At 38.8% G+C, this 17,025-nt stretch overlaps 2 protein-coding genes and 1 pseudogene across 2 annotated transcripts; 2 read left to right on the top strand and 1 right to left on the bottom strand.

The window, feature by feature from the left end:
* The first annotated feature begins 3,118 nt into the window (after positions 1–3,118).
* LOC116251041 (probable glycosyltransferase At5g03795) lies at positions 3,119–6,496 on the top strand. The gene is made up of 4 exons (XM_031625100.2): positions 3,119–3,676; positions 4,409–4,614; positions 4,853–5,201; positions 5,350–6,496. Exons 1-4 carry the CDS (start codon positions 3,266–3,268, stop codon positions 6,031–6,033), a joined length of 1,650 nt encoding a protein of 549 aa, XP_031480960.1. The 5' UTR covers positions 3,119–3,265; the 3' UTR covers positions 6,034–6,496.
* A 3,940-nt stretch (positions 6,497–10,436) lies between these two features.
* LOC126409941 (photosystem II D2 protein-like) lies at positions 10,437–11,380 on the top strand (annotated as a pseudogene).
* Positions 11,381–12,756: 1,376 nt separating this feature from the next.
* On the bottom strand, positions 12,757–15,372 carry LOC116250950 (probable glycosyltransferase At5g03795). Its single transcript, XM_031624961.2, has 4 exons — positions 14,974–15,372; positions 14,279–14,484; positions 13,746–14,094; positions 12,757–13,561 (listed from the first exon to the last, which is right to left on the bottom strand). The coding sequence occupies exons 1-4, from the start codon at positions 14,995–14,997 to the stop codon at positions 12,872–12,874; spliced, it is 1,269 nt and encodes a 422-aa protein (XP_031480821.1). The 5' UTR covers positions 14,998–15,372; the 3' UTR covers positions 12,757–12,871.
* Between the last annotated feature and the right edge of the window lie 1,653 nt (positions 15,373–17,025).

Below are 17,025 nucleotides of genomic sequence, written 5' to 3'. Positions count from 1 at the left end.
TAAGAAGTTGTGATCCCAGTCTTAGGATGAAAACAATAGATTCAAAGAGGGTGTAACATAGCTGGAACCACAATTATCAGTTTGATTCTTGCCAGCACTTCTCTAATCAATAAATAATAATAGATGCTACTCACTGTAAGTTCACCTAGGTTCTGAAGAAACTCTGTTGTGAAGCAACCCTAAACCCCAAAGATAGGGTGATGAGTAAGAGCTTCGGCCTATTCGAAGTATCCCCCCAATTCCAACCTCCGACCGGCCCGATCTACCCTACCCAGCTAGACAAGGAGGAATCTGCTGTTGGGCCGGACATAACAGCCTCATTCTAGACCAGGGGTGGAGCAAGAAATTTTTCATGAAGTTTCTAAATTTGGACTAGGGCCGAAATATCATTTTTTCAAAATATTTACATAAAACAAATGAAGTTTTCTAAAATTTATATGTAAAAGGTGGGGCCATGGCACATGTGGGCCCTACCTTGGCTCTGCTCCGATGAAGGCACGGATACTAAAGCCACTAATTTGTATAGGATGGGAGCTACCAATACTCTAGCATGGCCGGAGCCTAACTACTCATATGTTTGGCTTGTCAAAAGTGCATGGCTAACAATCACTTTAATCGAATGAAATTTTTTCCATGTGCAAATTAGGTTTTTGGCAATTTGCCAAGAATCTGATTAGTGACAACACTTGGTTTTCTATTGATCAAGTTCTGGCCCTTGTCATCCAAACGTAACACTAATCTTTTTAATGTATTAATTGTTTCCATTAAAGGAAATTAGCGAGCCAACAATTAGTGAAGGTAAGGCATTTCTCTTTTATACATGATAACCAATTCCTTCAAGAGGAATATACTTAATAACGAATTCTTTAAAGAGGAATTTACAATTTCAGGAGGAATATTTCCCAAATTTAGAACTTACTTAACTCCATCACATATCTTTCCAAGGGTATAGTGTAGCTAGTTGAACTGATAGACTGTTTGCCATTTTGATTCGTATGAACATTATTCCTATGAACTGCAAATGAAGGGTGCAAGATGCTTAGTTGACGGATATTCCATTCTCCTTACAAGTCTTGAAGCAACCCTGAACCTCAGAAATAAGAGGAATTTCAATAAGGAAGCATTTTAATTATTTGAAGAGGAAGGAGCCTCTTAGATGTGCATCATCATTTGCTTTGCATTGATCATGACAAACCATCAATTTGAAAGTCAGTACAATAATTTTTCATGTCCTTTGCTGGAGAAGCTCTTTCTAAAGTACTATAGGTTTCTGTCCACACATAGGTGATCCAATAAAACTTCCTTCTTTTCTTTTGGAGTTTTCCCACCAGCTTAAAATTCCTTCTCCCTCTCTTTTTCTATTAAATTTTAAGGGGCACTTGTATAAAAATAAGTAAAAATTATAAGGGTACCAATGTATAAAGAAGGTAAATTTTATAGAATGGTGTTGGCAATGACTCACATCACCCCTCACCTGCCTCTGCTCTGCTACTGCTATTAAACTCCACACTTCCTTCAAGTTAAAGGTCTTCAATTTTAATCATACTGGTTTAAGTAGTGGAAGCATTTTTCTGTGCTTCTTAGATGCTAAACCGCCGGCGGGTACCTGCTACCTGACCTGACTCGAGCCCAAGCTCAAAGAAAAGGTTGGACCTAAGCTGGACTCAGTTTTTAAGCATTTTGGGTGGGGCCAACCCGAGCCCGGCTCCTTATTGGGCCAGGTCGGGCCAAGGCCTAGGCTTAGTTGCATGCCCTATTATACGCACAACTTACATACTGATATTTTGGTAATTTTTTAAAAACAAATGTCCTTGCTATTCTTTTTATTTTATTATTTTCATTTTTGTCCTAATGATATTTTCATCATTAGCTATATTGGGGCACAAAATTTCTCATATCAATATGACAAATATAATCAGGTTCTCTTAGAAAATCCATGTTCGTACAGACACAAGAATCTACCCAGTTAGGTTTTATACTTTTATATGACATTCTTGGCCGAAGTGTTTGATTGACTGAAACGATGTGATTTAAAATCATTGAGAGTCTTTGACATCAAATATGAGGTTTTATTTGTAGAATAAGGATTTCAAATATATATATATTCATGTAGTGATAAAATTCAATGTTTATTGATCACGTGTTTCCCAAACAAAAGAAACCTTAGATCAACCTTGGATTTGAGAACGAGGCTATCAAGTCCTTTTTATTATTTTAGTTATTTGGTCTATTTTCAATAAATCTAAACATTAAATTGTCTCTCTCTCTCTCTCTCACACACACACACCCACACACACATATTTCTTAATAACGTTAATCAAACGTCCGCATCATCATTCATCATGTCTATCTATGACAAGAAAAAAGGGGTTTAACAAGCTCGCTTCGTAGAGTTATATTCTCCGTATCATGTCATGGAATCTAATTAGAAATAAAATGTTTGGCAAATTAAGTGTATTTTAAAATTAAAAGGGCTTATTTACTAATTTTTATCCGGAAAAGAAAGAGTATCCTAAAATAACTTGAAACCGAAGCCCGTGTGGGCCCAATATCACTTAGACGAGGAGCAGCCAAATGCGATAATATGAACCTTATTAGTATATTGTAAGTTCAAATCTAGTAAAATATTTATACTCCACACCATGATATTAAAATTGGTAAGCTTCTGTCTTAAGGCATAATATATCCCCTCGACCTCTTCACGGGTTTTTTTTTTTTTTTTGGGTTAATTCCTTTCGTGGGCACTTGGATGACCTTCTAAAACTCTTTCCCATCGCAGCCCGACAGCACGCACGCAACGACGATATGATAATGATTGGTAACTTCATTCTTTAGTTCATCTCCCTGCTTCCGTCCTTTCACTGCTCCTGTATTTCGTTTCACAGTACAGATCCTAGGCTTCGACTCACGGTTTCTTCTCCTGTAGAACCAGCAGAAAATGACAAGCTAAATCGCCTTTTCGCTTTAAACTTTACTGCACTCATGGTTAGCGAATCTGCAGACTACAAGGCAATGAATTAATAGTAATTAACAGCTCTTTATTTTTCTTCTAATTATATCTTATGATCTCGTTATGTTGCCGTTTTTACGGCGGTTACTTGAAATTGAAGCCAGAGCAATTGCATGCTTTCGACAGGTGCCAATCTTTTCGGCCAATGGAGGCCTTGTCAAGATCGCCATGTGTTCCTGGATACTTCAGCCTTTTTCTGGCTGAAAACAGAAATCGAAGCAGGGAGAGGGAGAGAGACAGAGAGACAGAGAGAAGATGAGACTGTTCTGGAGCTCGTCTTCCTCTTCTCTGGTGTTGTTGGTACCTTTGATAGTTGTAGTTCTGGTGGTTTCCGTAGTTGATCCGAGCCACTCTTGGTTAGCATCAAAGCTTCCATGGATAGACTCACCACTCCTTTCTTCTTCCTCTTCTTCTTTGTTAAAATCTTCTGTCAGATATTCATCACCGCCACCCCAGGCCTTGCATGCCAGAGAGGGCATCACACCAGAAGTACAGCCTGTATTTTCTTCTTTCTCAGTGGCTCTTTCGCCGTCGCCTCTGGCTTTGCATGAGACACAGGAGAGTCCCCTACCGAGCCCTGCTCTTCCGGTGTTCCAGAATTCTACTTCCTTGTCATCTTCATCTCTGCCTCCAACCAGCGCCGCCGCACCACTTGCTTCTCGACAGGTAAGACTGCAAATTCCTCGTTGTGACGGAAAAGTTTTGATGGTGGTATTGACTATCGACTATCTTCCTTATTGTTGGACAAGGGAGTATGGGGGATGTGACTGTGGTACTTAATTATAATGGCTCCTTTTGTTTTCTGGTTTATGTTTTCTAGGCTATTGAAGGTGTTGTTCAAAGCACTCTGTTTGCCTCTCTTTCCATGATACATGTGATCAACAGAGCCTTGGCTGAATCGAAGATGTGCTGGTTGTTCTAGTTTCTACTGCCCTTTTTAGCTGCTAAATCTATTGGACTTGGAAAGCATGTCTTGGATACATCCAGTCTTCTCCCTCACTGCATGTATCCTTCATAATCGTTCTCTTACAGGGGGCCTGAATCCCTATGCCTTTCTTTCTGGGAAATTTTATCATAGAACTTGAGCAAACAGACCACCCTTCTGTCGATTATTGTCAAGTATTCTTGTGATTGCTGTATCATGTGATATACTGAATTTATCTTATAGAGTTGTTGAATTGAACCTTGACTGATGAGAATAGATGATTCTTTGGAGATGCAAAGCTTTCACCATCAAGTCTAACTTGAGTTTCTTATATATTCTTGGTTGTTCCTTTTGGATAGGAGGAGAGTGAACGATGCGCTAGAAGTGCTAGTTTTGTTTGGTTGTCTGATACAATTCTTGCAAATCGTTTGGTTCTTACTATAGTTCTTCCCCTTTAATTTGTTCTCCTTCAGGCTGCACAAAGGGAGGATGTAAACCTTGACAAAGTGGAGAGCAGGAGGAAGAGGAGATTCAGTAAATTGGGTCAAATTGAAGCAGCTCTTGCACGAGCTAGAACAGCCATCCGAGATGCTTCTCTTTATGGAAATCAGACTTCCATAATAGACGCAGATTACACCCCTTGGGGACCAATTTACAGGAATCCATCCAAGTTTCACAGGCAAGTTTCTTTTACTTTGAAGATACTAATCCGTGTTAAACAATTTCCTTCTATCTGTGAAAGAACTCTCTTTGCATTAAACTCTGCATTTGAGTGTTCTCATTGCTCTGAGGGGACAAGTTTGTGTTTCAGTTTCAGTACTAGGCCTGGTTCGCTTTACATTCCTCGATTTCGTCCCCTTTTCTGCCAGTGTTCATGTTCTCTTCTGCCTACTGAATCAACCCAATTGTTTGTGCAGAAGCTATATTGAAATGGAGAAAGTATTTAAGATCTATGTATACAAAGAAGGGGAGCCTCCATTGGTGCATGATGGCCCATGCAGGAGCATATACTCTACGGAAGGTCGATTCATTCATGAGATGGACAAAGGAAATAGATTCATTACAAAGGATCCAGAAGAAGCTCATGCCTTCTTTCTCCCCTTCAGTATAGTAAAGATGGTCCGCTTCATTTACAACCGCCACAGGCGCGACGCCGGGCCAATCAAGCGCTTTGTGGCCGATTACATCGATGTAGTTTCGAAGAAATATGGGTATTGGGAGAGAAATCTCGGTGCAGATCATTTCATGGTTTCCTGCCATGACTGGGTGAGAGCAGCAATGCTTTTCTTCGTTCTCTTTTCCTCTGTTTCTATTTCTTCCTCTCTGCCCTTCCCCTGTTTTATTCAGGGCAAGAATTCATCCACAGTTTGATAATTTGGATTGGTCCTATTTTACCATTCTCGATTGAACGCAGGGGCCGATGGCGTCTACTGCGAACTCCTATCTTTACCACAACTCAATTCGAGTCCTTTGCAATGCTAACACCTCTGAAGGGTTCAATCCATCCAAAGATGCTGCTCTGCCAGAAATCAATATGAGAACTGATAAACTGAGCAGGATGATTGGAGGTCCGTCGCCTTCTCGCCGGCCGATCCTTGCTTTCTTTGCCGGAGGAGTGCACGGTCCGATCAGGCCGGTCCTGTTGGACCAATGGAAGGACAAGGATAACGATGTCAGGGTCTACGAGTACCTGCCCAAGAACCTGAATTACTATGATCTGATGAGGAAGAGCAAGTATTGCCTCTGCCCATCAGGGTATGAAGTTGCAAGCCCGAGAATTGTGGAAGCCATCTACCTGGAGTGTGTACCGGTCACCATCTCAGAGGGCTACGTGCCTCCCTTCAGCGACGTGCTGAACTGGAACTCGTTTTCCGTCAACGTGCCGCTGTCGGAGATCGGAAACTTGAAGAAGATCCTGATGGGGATCTCAACGAGGAGGTACCTGACGATGCACAGGAGAGTGAAGCTGGTGCGGAGGCACTTCATGGTGAACAGCCCTCCAAAGAGATATGATCTCTTCCACATGATCCTTCACTCTGTGTGGCTCAGAAGACTCAACCAACGGCCGGGTCTTGGCTTGCAAGAGTTAGACAGATGATGATTAGAACTGTAAAATCACTACTCTTACGATATATTCTTGTATTCTTTCTGTTTGTTTACTTTGTCTCCTATTTTTGAACGAGAGCTTGGTCTCTTTAGAGGAGCTTCCGTCGGCCGACTGCAGTCTTTCAGGTTAGAGATGACGAATTGGTAGCAGTCCCTGTAACTCCATCCTACCAAAAAGAGAAAGGAAGAAGAAGAGAAAAGGAAAACTGAAAAGGGATATGACATGATTCTTCCGTGAAACTACTGATATCAGGTTTCTATGCTATCTGATAGCTGCCGAGACCTTTTACGGTGTAAACTCAAAAAACCTGTGGATCTCTCTCTAGTCGGGTAAGAGATAGAGATAGCAGAATGAAAATAAAGAAAGCTTATGAATTCTACCAAACATTGTCAAAAGATTTAACATTTACATTGTGATAGAAGACCGAATGAGAAAACATAAGTACATTAACATATTGTACTTGCTCAGTCTTCTTATGACAACAGCGATATTAGTTCCTGAAAGTTTATGATCACCAAACTATCTGGTTTAACTTAAAGAATCAACAATCCTAACTAATGACAAAAATATACAGTCAACTTACATATTTTGTAGCAATATATAGTCAAGGATACATAATCAACAACATATTCTCAATAATAATCCTGTCACAATATTTGACCGAGCAAATATTTCTCGTGACAATGTATTCCTTGTGGCAGTATACAATCGACAAAGTACTTCCACGACATTATATGTATTTAATGATGCATAGAGATGCATTGACCTCAGTTTTGTTCAATCTTAATTCAGTACTATACAAGATAAAAGAATACAAAGTCCAAAATTGACCATTTTCTCTGACGAAACTCATTACACGTTACCAAATAATAGTTAGAAGATAAACATTATAAAAAACATGGAAAAACAGTATTGGTAACATGAAGAAACGACATATTATTGTAAGAAGAAATCAAATGAACATAAGCAATACCCAAATTAAAAATTTTAGTGATAATAGAAAATAGACTACCAGTGGTTAAAATACAAGTGGGAAAAAAACAAGGAAATACCAGCCGTTTGTCCTGAATCGTTTTGAATAAATAAGCATTGTTAAGTGCAGTCCAACATCCAACGATAAAATTAAAGCGTAAACTGAGGAAGACGACAAATCATATTCAGATGACGCTAGCTTAGGTCACACATGTGACAGTGATTTATTGGAGTTCATTGTTCATCATGAAAACTCTATTTAGTTCCTACATTTTACCACATCCTACAATTTAATTCCTGAAAAAATTGCAAACGAAAGGTTTAAATTATGTAACAGGATCAAGTAAAAGTGGAGAAGAAGTGAATCAAACATGATATTACATTGAAAAGAAACACAAAAACCTTAAAAGTACGAATAAAAAAGAGGCACAATTGGAAATTCAGAACCGTTAGATCGCTTTTTAGGATTAGGAATAGATTGCTGCTCCCATATTTTCTTTTAACTTTATTTTATGAACAAAGAAGGTTAAACATTTGAAAATTTACAAATAAATACCTAAGTTCATAGAATATAACTTGCTACCACTCACTTTATGAATGGAAAATGTTAAAACATATTTGAAAAGATCATTTACCTTTCATTAGAGTTTTCCACAATTTTCTTATGGCTTTTTTTGTTTAGTGTTAAGGGCAACTTACGTGTGGCTCAAGTAGCAAGGCTCTCTCATCTATAGTGAACCGTGCATTGCAAACGAATGGTGGCAATTTTAGGTTTACTTAAAAAGACTCTTTAATAAATTATATGATATACTGGTTGAGTGAGTAGTAAGAGTATTTTATCCTCCCTCCAACAAAGGTCCTAATTCTACTCTCAAACTTGTCTATATTTCTCAAACTTGTCTATATTTCATGGTACCAAGTCTGCTTTGGGGATAATATTCTATTATGTTTTAATTTGCATATTAATGTTTTCATTTGCGGTATAAAAAGTTGATTTCATTTGCGGTATAAAAAGTTGATGACCTAAAAATTCAAAATGAAAAATGACTGCTTATCAGGTCAAATCCGATCTATTATGCCAACCCCTCAAAGCAGGGGTGGAGGGAGGGGGGGCCGCCTGGGTGAGCCCAGGAATTTTTTTTTTATATTGACTCCCACCGTAGTCCTGTTCGTTTAAACGTAAGAAAACGGAAAATCTTTCCTGAGAAAGGATTAGTCCATCGAAAAAGGGCCACATGAATGACTTTTTCACGGCAAAATTTTGAAATACTCTCAAGTTACGAAAGGGTATTTTGAAGCTATTGCGGAAGGACTGTCCGTAAAGACGCTTGAATGGGATTAATTCCATGCTCATGGTTGGAACGATCAAATTAGAACTGGCATGCTGGTTCTCGAACGTAGTGCATTGATAACATAGTCCTAGAAAAGTTAATGGAAAAGTTGCAGACTGTACATCGAAAAAGAGGAAACTAGTAAGACTGTACATCGAAAAAGAGGAAACTAGTAAGGAAGTTGATGGTGAATGAGAACAGGTTTGATTGGTGGAAAAATATTCTTTCATGAACACTCCAAAATGAGGTTGAGATGCCATGCTTATTGATTACTTAATACAAAACATATTTTAATTCAAGTTATTTTATGCAAAATATGGTTTTCCCACTGTCCAAATTTTAGCGTTTTAGGAGCCGTTAGTTTTTGGTTGATTAAGACACTACGATTAAAACATACAAAGGGATCGAATTGATATACTTTGCCTATTAAATCACTTTCAGATAATGTCATTAAGTATGGATTGCAAAAACAACACATCAATAATTTATTGAGGAGGTCCCGTTTTTCTTATCTTGATGTAACCGGTCTTGGAATTAAAGTCAGCTAGCTGCCAGATATTAAAGAAAAAAGACTTATTTTCTTTCAAAGAGTGGATTTGAAATTAAGGAACAACAAATATGAAAAAAAAAAAATTGTTTGTAGGATTTGTGAAAAATGCCGACTGATCCATATGCAAGGACGAATTATAGTAACTTGTTCTAAACCGAAACATAAACAGCGACAAGGATAATATTTACCAAAAAAAGAACTTCACCTTCTAAGTGACATAATGTACAAATAAATAACGGATTTGCTTTCACATGAAATGGATATATGTCTTGTATCTCTTACTCATATTTATGAGATGACAATAAAATAGGACAAAACCTATACCAAGAATTGTTTCACGTAGAAATAGATGTATTAGTTCACATAAAGTGGTTGTAGAAGACAAATAGGAGTGATTCATGTTCTAGTGAGTTTCAACGATACTATCATTACAGTTACAGACCCATAAGGTCTGGCCATTTCTTGGTCTTCTGCGGGTACCTGTAGATTCAAGGGCACAAGAAGGGTACCTTATTTGCTGCTCAAACCACAGGAATCCTAATCATGAAGTAGTAGACCAGGGTATGCAACGGGCAGAAGTCATGATAAAGGGACCCGGTCGCAAGAGAAATGCAACATTACAAGTGATTCGTACAAGTGGTAATTAAATTTTGTGTGTGATGTAACCCCATGCCACATAATGGATGTAGACTGCCAAAAAAGACGTATTTAGAAAAAAACTGAAAAATCATTCATGAAATTTTAATGAATTTGAAAAAAATTGTATTTAGAAGTGATCAACATGGAAGTCTCGACGCATCTATCTGTGTCAGGAGCCATAGACACGTAATTGCTCAAGATATCATCTCACCACCATTCGTAGAAATAATTGATATTACACAACATATAGCTGTCTTATATTCTGGTTGGAAATAAATACTCTAGAATTTGAGATTCATTGGAGGGAGAAAAAACAATAGAAAAACGAAACAATAACAAAAAAATACTATTACTACTTTATTCGATTATAACAAGATTATTTATAAACAATAGTATAGAAATAAATAGTAGTATATATTATATTATAGTAATATAGTGTATAATATACACATAATTAGAAATTAGGAGAATCTATTAATTTACATATATGTAGAGAATTTGCAAGAATCCATAGCATAAATAATTGATTTTTTTCTTAATATCACCACTAAGATCCAACAATCAACCAGTTGATGGATGGGAGGGGAGATAGATGTAGGAAGGAAGTGCGAGGGAAACAAAGGATCAGTTGCTCATTGCCAGTTGTTTCATAAATTTAATCTGATTGATAAGGCATAAGACAATTCAGGTATCTAATGGTTCGTACGAATAGGAAAGAATAATTGAGGTAAGCTAGCATGCCTAGGTCAGTTTGGTAGTGTAGAAAGGAAGGGTCTATATTGTATCTTCGAAATCAACAATTTTGAAAAGGGTAGTGGACGAGGAATCATCTATAGATGATCGAACCATCATATACCCAGATAATGATATCGGGTGTTCAAAAATGGTTGAAGTAGTTAAACAGTAGGATCACTATGATTATAGCCCTTGGTAGATTTACCAAAGAAGAAAATGATGTATTTGATATTATGGATGACTGGCTACAGAGAGACCGTTTCGGCTTGTGGTTTGGTTTGGTCTATTGCTCTTCCCTTGCGCCTATTTCACTATAGGAGAGTACTTCACATGTAGAACCTTTGTAATTTCATGGTATACCCATGGATTGGCTACTTCCTATTTGGAAGGCTGCAATTTCCTAACAGTTACAATTTCTACCCTTGCTAATAGTTTAGCACATTTTTTATTGCTGCAATGGAGCCTGGAAGCCTATGGAGATTTCACTTGTTGATGCCATTCAGGCAGTTTGTGGACTTTTGTCACTACTCCATGGCACTTTCGGACGAATAGACTTCATGTTATGTCAATTCAAACTTGCACCATCTGTTCAATTGAGACATTATAACACAATCACATTCTCCGATGTACTCTTGATTTATCCACTAGGTCAGTCAGGGTGGTTCTTTGTGCCTAGTTTTGGTGTAGCAGCTATATTTCAGTTCATCCTTTCCTTCCAAGGGTTTCATAATTGGACATTGAACCAATTTCATATGATGGGAGTTGCCGGAGTATTGGGTGATGCTTTTCTATGCGCTATTCATGGTGCTAATGTAGAAAATACTTCATTCGAAGATGGTGATTGCTGTTTTTTCCAATAAAAGTTGGTTACATTTCTTTATGTTATTTATACCAATCGCGGATGATTGCTCTTGGGGTAGTCGGTCTGGCTTTGAACCTACATGCCTATGACTTCGTTTCCCATAAAATATGGGCAGTAGAAGATCCTAAATTTGAGACTTTCTACACCAAAAATTTTATTTTAAATGAAGGTATTCATTCTTGGATGATGACTCAAGATCACCCTCATGAAAACCTTAAGGAGGTTATACCCCGTGGAAATGCTCTTTAATGGAACGTTAAGTTTAGCTGCTTGTGGCCAAGAAACCACCAGTTTCCTTTGGTGGGCGGGGAATGCCTGACTTATAAATATGGTAAATTATTCAGAGCTTATGTGACCCAATCATATTCTGGTGTGGAGAAATGAACATATTTAAAGTGGCTCATTTTGTACCAGAGAAGCCTATATATGAACAAGGATTGATTTTACCTCCCCATCTACCTACTCTAGGCTGGTGGGTAGGCCCTGGTGGAGAAATTGAAGACCTCTTTCCATACTTTTTATTTGAAGTACTTCACTTAATTTCCTCTGCACTCCTAGGCTTTGGCAGTATTTATGATGTGCTTCTTCAATCAAAGGCTCTTAAGGAATCCTTTCCATTCCTCGGTTGTTATGGAAAGATGGAAACAAAATCACCACAATTTTGGGTATTCACTTAACCTTGTTAGGTCTAATCGTTTTTCTCCTAGTGTTCAAGGCTCTTTATTTTGGGGGCATATATGATACCGGGGCTCTTGGTGATGGACATGTAAGAAGAATTATCAACTTGACCCTTAGCCCAAGTATTATATTTGGTTATTTACCAAAGTTTTCCTTTGGGGAAGAAGGCTGGATTGTTAGTGTAGGCGATTTAAAAGATGTAATTAGAGGACATGAAAGTTGAACGATGCATTGCTGGCATCGATGTAGCTCAAGACCCCAAAGGCATGGCGGGGCTTTTGGACTTCATTTCTAATGATAGAGATGAACCTCTCGCTCACCTGAAGAGAACATTAACAACAATTTATGATGTTTTTAATGATAATTCATGATGCCTTTCATGTAAATATTTAGCCATGTGGTAACATCTGGTTTTAACATTTAGCCAGAGGGTGCAGCCGGGTGTGCATGTGTATATTTTTCAAGGGCTTGAATTTTCCCATGTACCTTATGTTTGACTAGGCAACTTCTCAACTTGTTCCTGTCAAGCCCCTCCTACAGGGTTGGCTTTCACACAGGTCTCATTTATGGCCATAACATGGAAGGTGGTTTCAAGAGGGCCGCCCGCCTTTAGTTTTGGCCATATTATGGAAGGTAAGATTAATTTTTTAAATTTTACGAAATAGATTGTAGGCATTTCAAATCTTACAAGGCCACCCACCGATATGTAAATATACTCCGTATCTAAGAGATGAAATTGGGACTAAGAGATGAAATTGGGAAGGTTGGATTAGGTTTCGGCTGCTGGGCAGTGAGTCTGCCATGCTTACCTGTAAATAATACAACTGCTACTCTAACTGAGAAAGTAGGAAAAAAAAGGGAAAGAGTACAGCCATTCACTTTTATCCATGGGCTAAGATTTTAGCTGTCAGCTGGCTGAAACCGTGAGATACAATCATACAACACTTTTCAGAAAAACTAAGCTCCCAACAAAACTTCCAGAGCCCCAAGCCCAGTTTGTATATTGCAGCGGAAATGGTCGACTCCAGTCCGAACACCATTGTACCTTCGGAAGCTTTCAGATCAAAAGCGCGTCCAGTTCTTGAAGCCGATGTGAGGCCGCTGGTTAAGCCTTCTCAGCCACACAGAGTGCAGAATCATGTGGAAGATGTCATATCTCTTCGGTGGGTTGTTCACAAGAAAGTGCCTTTGCACCAGCTTCACCCTCCTCTGCATTGTCAGGTACCTTCTCGTCGAGATCCCCATCAAGATCTTCTTCAAGTTTCTGATCTCCGACACCGGCACGGTGACGGAAAAAGATTTCCAGTTGAGCACATCACTGAATGGAAGAACGTAGCCCTCTTTGAGGATGACTGGGACGCATCCCAAGTAGATAGCTTCCACGATTCTTGGGCTTGCGACTTCATAACCAGATGGACAGAGGCAATACCTGCTCTTCTTCATGAGGTCATAGTAATCGAGTTTCTTGGGCAGGTACTCGTAGACTTGGACGTCTGCATCTTTTCCCTTCCAATGTTCCAACAAGGCTGGCCGGATGGGGCCGTGCATTCCTCCGGCGAAGAAAGCGAGGATTGGCCGGCGAGAGGGCGAGGGACCCCCAACAACCTTCTGAGTGAGGTCATGGGTTCTCATATTGATTTCCGGCAGCGAAGCGTCTTTCGCCGGATTGAATCCTTCGGAGGTGTTGGCATTACAGAGAACTCGAATCGAGTTGTTGTACAGATAAGCGCTTGCTTTCGACGACATAGGCCCCTGCATTTAATTGAGAAATCAACATTTGACGAACCAAAATCACCAAGCATAGATTGAATTCTCTTCTGTAGAATAATGCAGGGGAAGAGAAGGGGGATTATTATTAGTAAAGCACGAGAAGAGGCACGGAGAAGAAACAGAACAGAAATCGAGCAGGGCAAGGAATGCAGCAAGGTCCTCTTACCCAATCATGGCAGGAAACCATGAAATGATCTGCGCCACGATTTCTCTCCCAATACCCATATTTCTTGGAGATCACGTCGATGTAATCGGCCACGAAGCGCTTGATTGGCTTGGCGTCACGCCTCTGGCGGATGAAAATGAAATGGACCATTTTCACTATACTGAAGGGAAGAAAGAAAGCATGAGCTTCTTCTGGATCATTTGTAACGAATCTGTTTCCTTTGTCCATCTCGTGAATGAATCGACCTTCCGTAGAGTATATGCTCCTGCTTGGTCCATCATGAACCAACGGAGGCTCCCCTTCCTTGTATACATAGATCTTAAACGTTTTCTCCATTTCAATGTAGCTTCTGAACAAATAGACGGCTTTAATTCAATATTTAGATAGCAGGAAAGTTGTTAAAATGGATAAAACTTAACATGCATGGAATGATGGGGGATGTAAAATTTTAAGCAAGCAACAATCTCATATGTTTGCTTCTACGCCAATGAGAATGCATACTTCGCAGTGCAAAAGTTGGTAGAAAAACCTGCCTGTGAAACTTGAACGGGTTCCTGTAAATTGGTCCCCAGGGGGTGTAATCTGCATCCATTATGGGCGTGTGATTTCCATACATGGCGGCCTTCCGGATGGCCGTTCTAGCTCTAGCAAGAGATGCTTCAACTTTGCTTAATTTATCGAATCTCCTCTTCCTGTTGTTGTCTTCTCTGTTCACGTTTGCATTCTCCTCTGGTTCAGTCTGAAAGAGAACAAAAGGACACGGGAAAACTGAAACAAATAAGATCAACACCAACTACAATTATGGTCTACGAGAACTACAGAAAAATAGCACAATCTTCGACAGATTCCTTGCACTTTCCATATATACAAGATAGTGAAGGCAACAGAAGCAGGATTTAGTGGTGAAAGCTTCGCATCTGTTACCATGAAGCATATATTCTCAGTGCTTAAGGTGCGACTCAATACGTCGAGCAAGAGCACAAACTGAAATGGAGAATTGAATCCCCCCCAAAAGAAAAAAAAATTTTAAAAGATCGGCGTTGGCCACGCCGGACAATAGTGATAGATGAGGCCAAAAGTACCTTTTCGAATTCTCAATTATTTTGATATCATGAGGTAAGAATTACTGCAATATGGTGCAGATGACACTTTTCATAGCCTATACGAAAGCACCCATAGTCCTGCATAATATGGAAATCAAACAATACAATATAGTTGCCAATCTCACCAGTTGTGAAGCTAAGGGGCCCATGTTGCTCGAGGGTGGCGGGGAGAAAGAAGGAGAAAAGGTGTCAAGGGATACAGAAGAAATTGGGCTCTGCAGAGGACTCCAGGCTGCATCATGCAAAGCCAAATATGGTGATGGTGGAAGCGCAATTGGAGAAGGAGAAAAAGGGGGTTGTGCTTCTGGTGCGATCTCTTCCCCCGCATGGAAAGCCAAAGGTGGCGACCATGAATAACTTAGACCAGAAGAGTTTGAGAACGATGAAGGAAAAGAGGAGGGTGGTGGACGTCTTGTTGAAAGCTTTGATGCCAGCCAAGAGTCGCCTGGTTCGACGATGAAGACAACCACAAGTACTACCAAGAAAGGACCCAAGAAGGCCAAAGAATAGGAAGAAGTCCAAGATTCTCTCATTTTCCTCCTCCTCCTTCCCTCTCTCTCTTTCTCTCTGAAGTTTAAGCTACAGAAAAAGTTAACTAGAGAAAGCAGACCAATTCGGAACACATCTCGAGCCAATTGAGAAGGCGGAGATCCGGCAAGATGGCTATTTGAACGCCTATGGACCATGCGGTCACTCGGCTGAAGCCAATTATAATAGTCAACATTTTTTCATAATAATCCCTTACTACCTATTTTTCAAACTTTTTTTTACTATTCTAACTTTTAAGTTCATCTTCCTTCCACAAAGGATTGAACTATTTCATCCTTCTACTCAATCATCCTCTAAAATATAACCAAACTAAGATTAATCAACGTGATCCTTCTTTTCCCTTTTCTTTTGATTTGGGAGGGGAAAAGCCCGACTTAAACCCTCTTGCGAGTACGAGATCTGAATTAAAATGTTAGGTTTGTCACTGCATGTATCAGTCTTCATAAACAAAAATCCAATGAATGGTATAATTTTTTTTATGCTCAAATATGTTTATCAGCCAGAAAGATTGATACTCTTACTTTTTTAAAAATTCTATCTATGTCGCAAGAAGTCATGTTTTTAGGATGATTTATAGGCTTTCTCAACATGGAGATGCATCCTGCGGCTAGTTTTATGGAAAAAAGATAGCAGGTAAATAATTTTGTATAGTATAGTTTCTAAAATCATTCCTGTTTTCTTATTTATATCCTGAATTATCTTTAAGTTAAAGGTAAAGATTGTTTCTCTTGGTAAAATTTCAAAGCTTCTCTTAATAATTTCAACAGGCTAAACATGAATTTGTCAAAACGATGAAAAAAAGTAGTAGTTCAATTTCGAAATTAAAATTTCCATGACCATCCTCATTTTATTAGCTATATTCCAGATCCGTCCTTTCATTTTGAAGCTTGCCAGATCCATCTCCAGTTTTTTTCTTACTTGGACAAATGCATTCTAAAATTAGAAACCGTTAAGTAATTGGATAACAAACCCTGTTAAATTCAATCAGAGAGGGAGTCCGACCATTTACTTAAGAATGACTTTGAGATAAATAAAAACATAAGAAATTGACATCGGAAATGGAAAGTAAAGAGTTATAAAACTAGCTAGGTATGGTTGGTATCTAACATTAATAATCAACTCAAAAGATATATGTTCTACTTTTCATATAGGATTTTATAAGGACTGAGGAAAACAGTGCAGGTTTTTTCAGCCAATATGCTATTCATTTATTAAAAATGCCAATTTATTTATACGTATGAATATTTTTGCAAAAACTCTTAAAAACTTAGTTGTGTTCTTCAACAATATCGAACGTTCAGGTGCTTTAATTACTAACAAACCTTTAGGAGTACTTCCGAGAATTTCCCTAAAACTTATTCAAAAGTCAACAGATTTTAATGAGTACTACCATCTATGACGGGCCATCTATATGGCCGAGCTCAATCGATCGCTTTTACGGAGAGAAAGAGAGCCGGCAGTTAAATTCATTAATTTGCACATGGTATCACAACAAGTAATGAATGGGAAGAATGGATAAGAGAAGTAGATAAATTATTTACTATTTATGCATATGGTGTCATACCGCTTAATGCGAAATCAGCCTTAATATTAAGTTTTAAAAACTGATGACTGGGTGAATGCGATCA

Source organism: Nymphaea colorata, chromosome 3 (genome assembly GCF_008831285.2).
Source record: "Nymphaea colorata isolate Beijing-Zhang1983 chromosome 3, ASM883128v2, whole genome shotgun sequence".
NCBI classification, from domain to species: domain Eukaryota; kingdom Viridiplantae; phylum Streptophyta; class Magnoliopsida; order Nymphaeales; family Nymphaeaceae; genus Nymphaea; species Nymphaea colorata.
This window is presented reverse-complemented; position numbering and strand designations above follow the sequence as displayed.

Bases quoted from the DNA above. Each gene is read 5' to 3' on its own strand.
- LOC116251041 (XM_031625100.2), top strand. From the start codon at position 3,266: ATGAGACTGTTCTGGAGCTCGTCTTCCTCTTCTCTGGTGTTGTTGGTA. The intron at 3,677-4,408 runs GTAAGACTGCAA...GTTCTCCTTCAG, and splicing joins CACCACTTGCTTCTCGACAG to GCTGCACAAAGGGAGGATGT. The intron at 4,615-4,852 runs GCAAGTTTCTTT...TTGTTTGTGCAG, and splicing joins AATCCATCCAAGTTTCACAG to AAGCTATATTGAAATGGAGA.
- LOC116250950 (XM_031624961.2), bottom strand. From the start codon at position 14,997: ATGGGCCCCTTAGCTTCACAACTG. The intron at 14,485-14,973 runs GTGAGATTGGCA...GTTCTCTTTCAG, and splicing joins GCCCCTTAGCTTCACAACTG to ACTGAACCAGAGGAGAATGC. The intron at 14,095-14,278 runs GCAGGTTTTTCT...CTATTTGTTCAG, and splicing joins AACCCGTTCAAGTTTCACAG to AAGCTACATTGAAATGGAGA.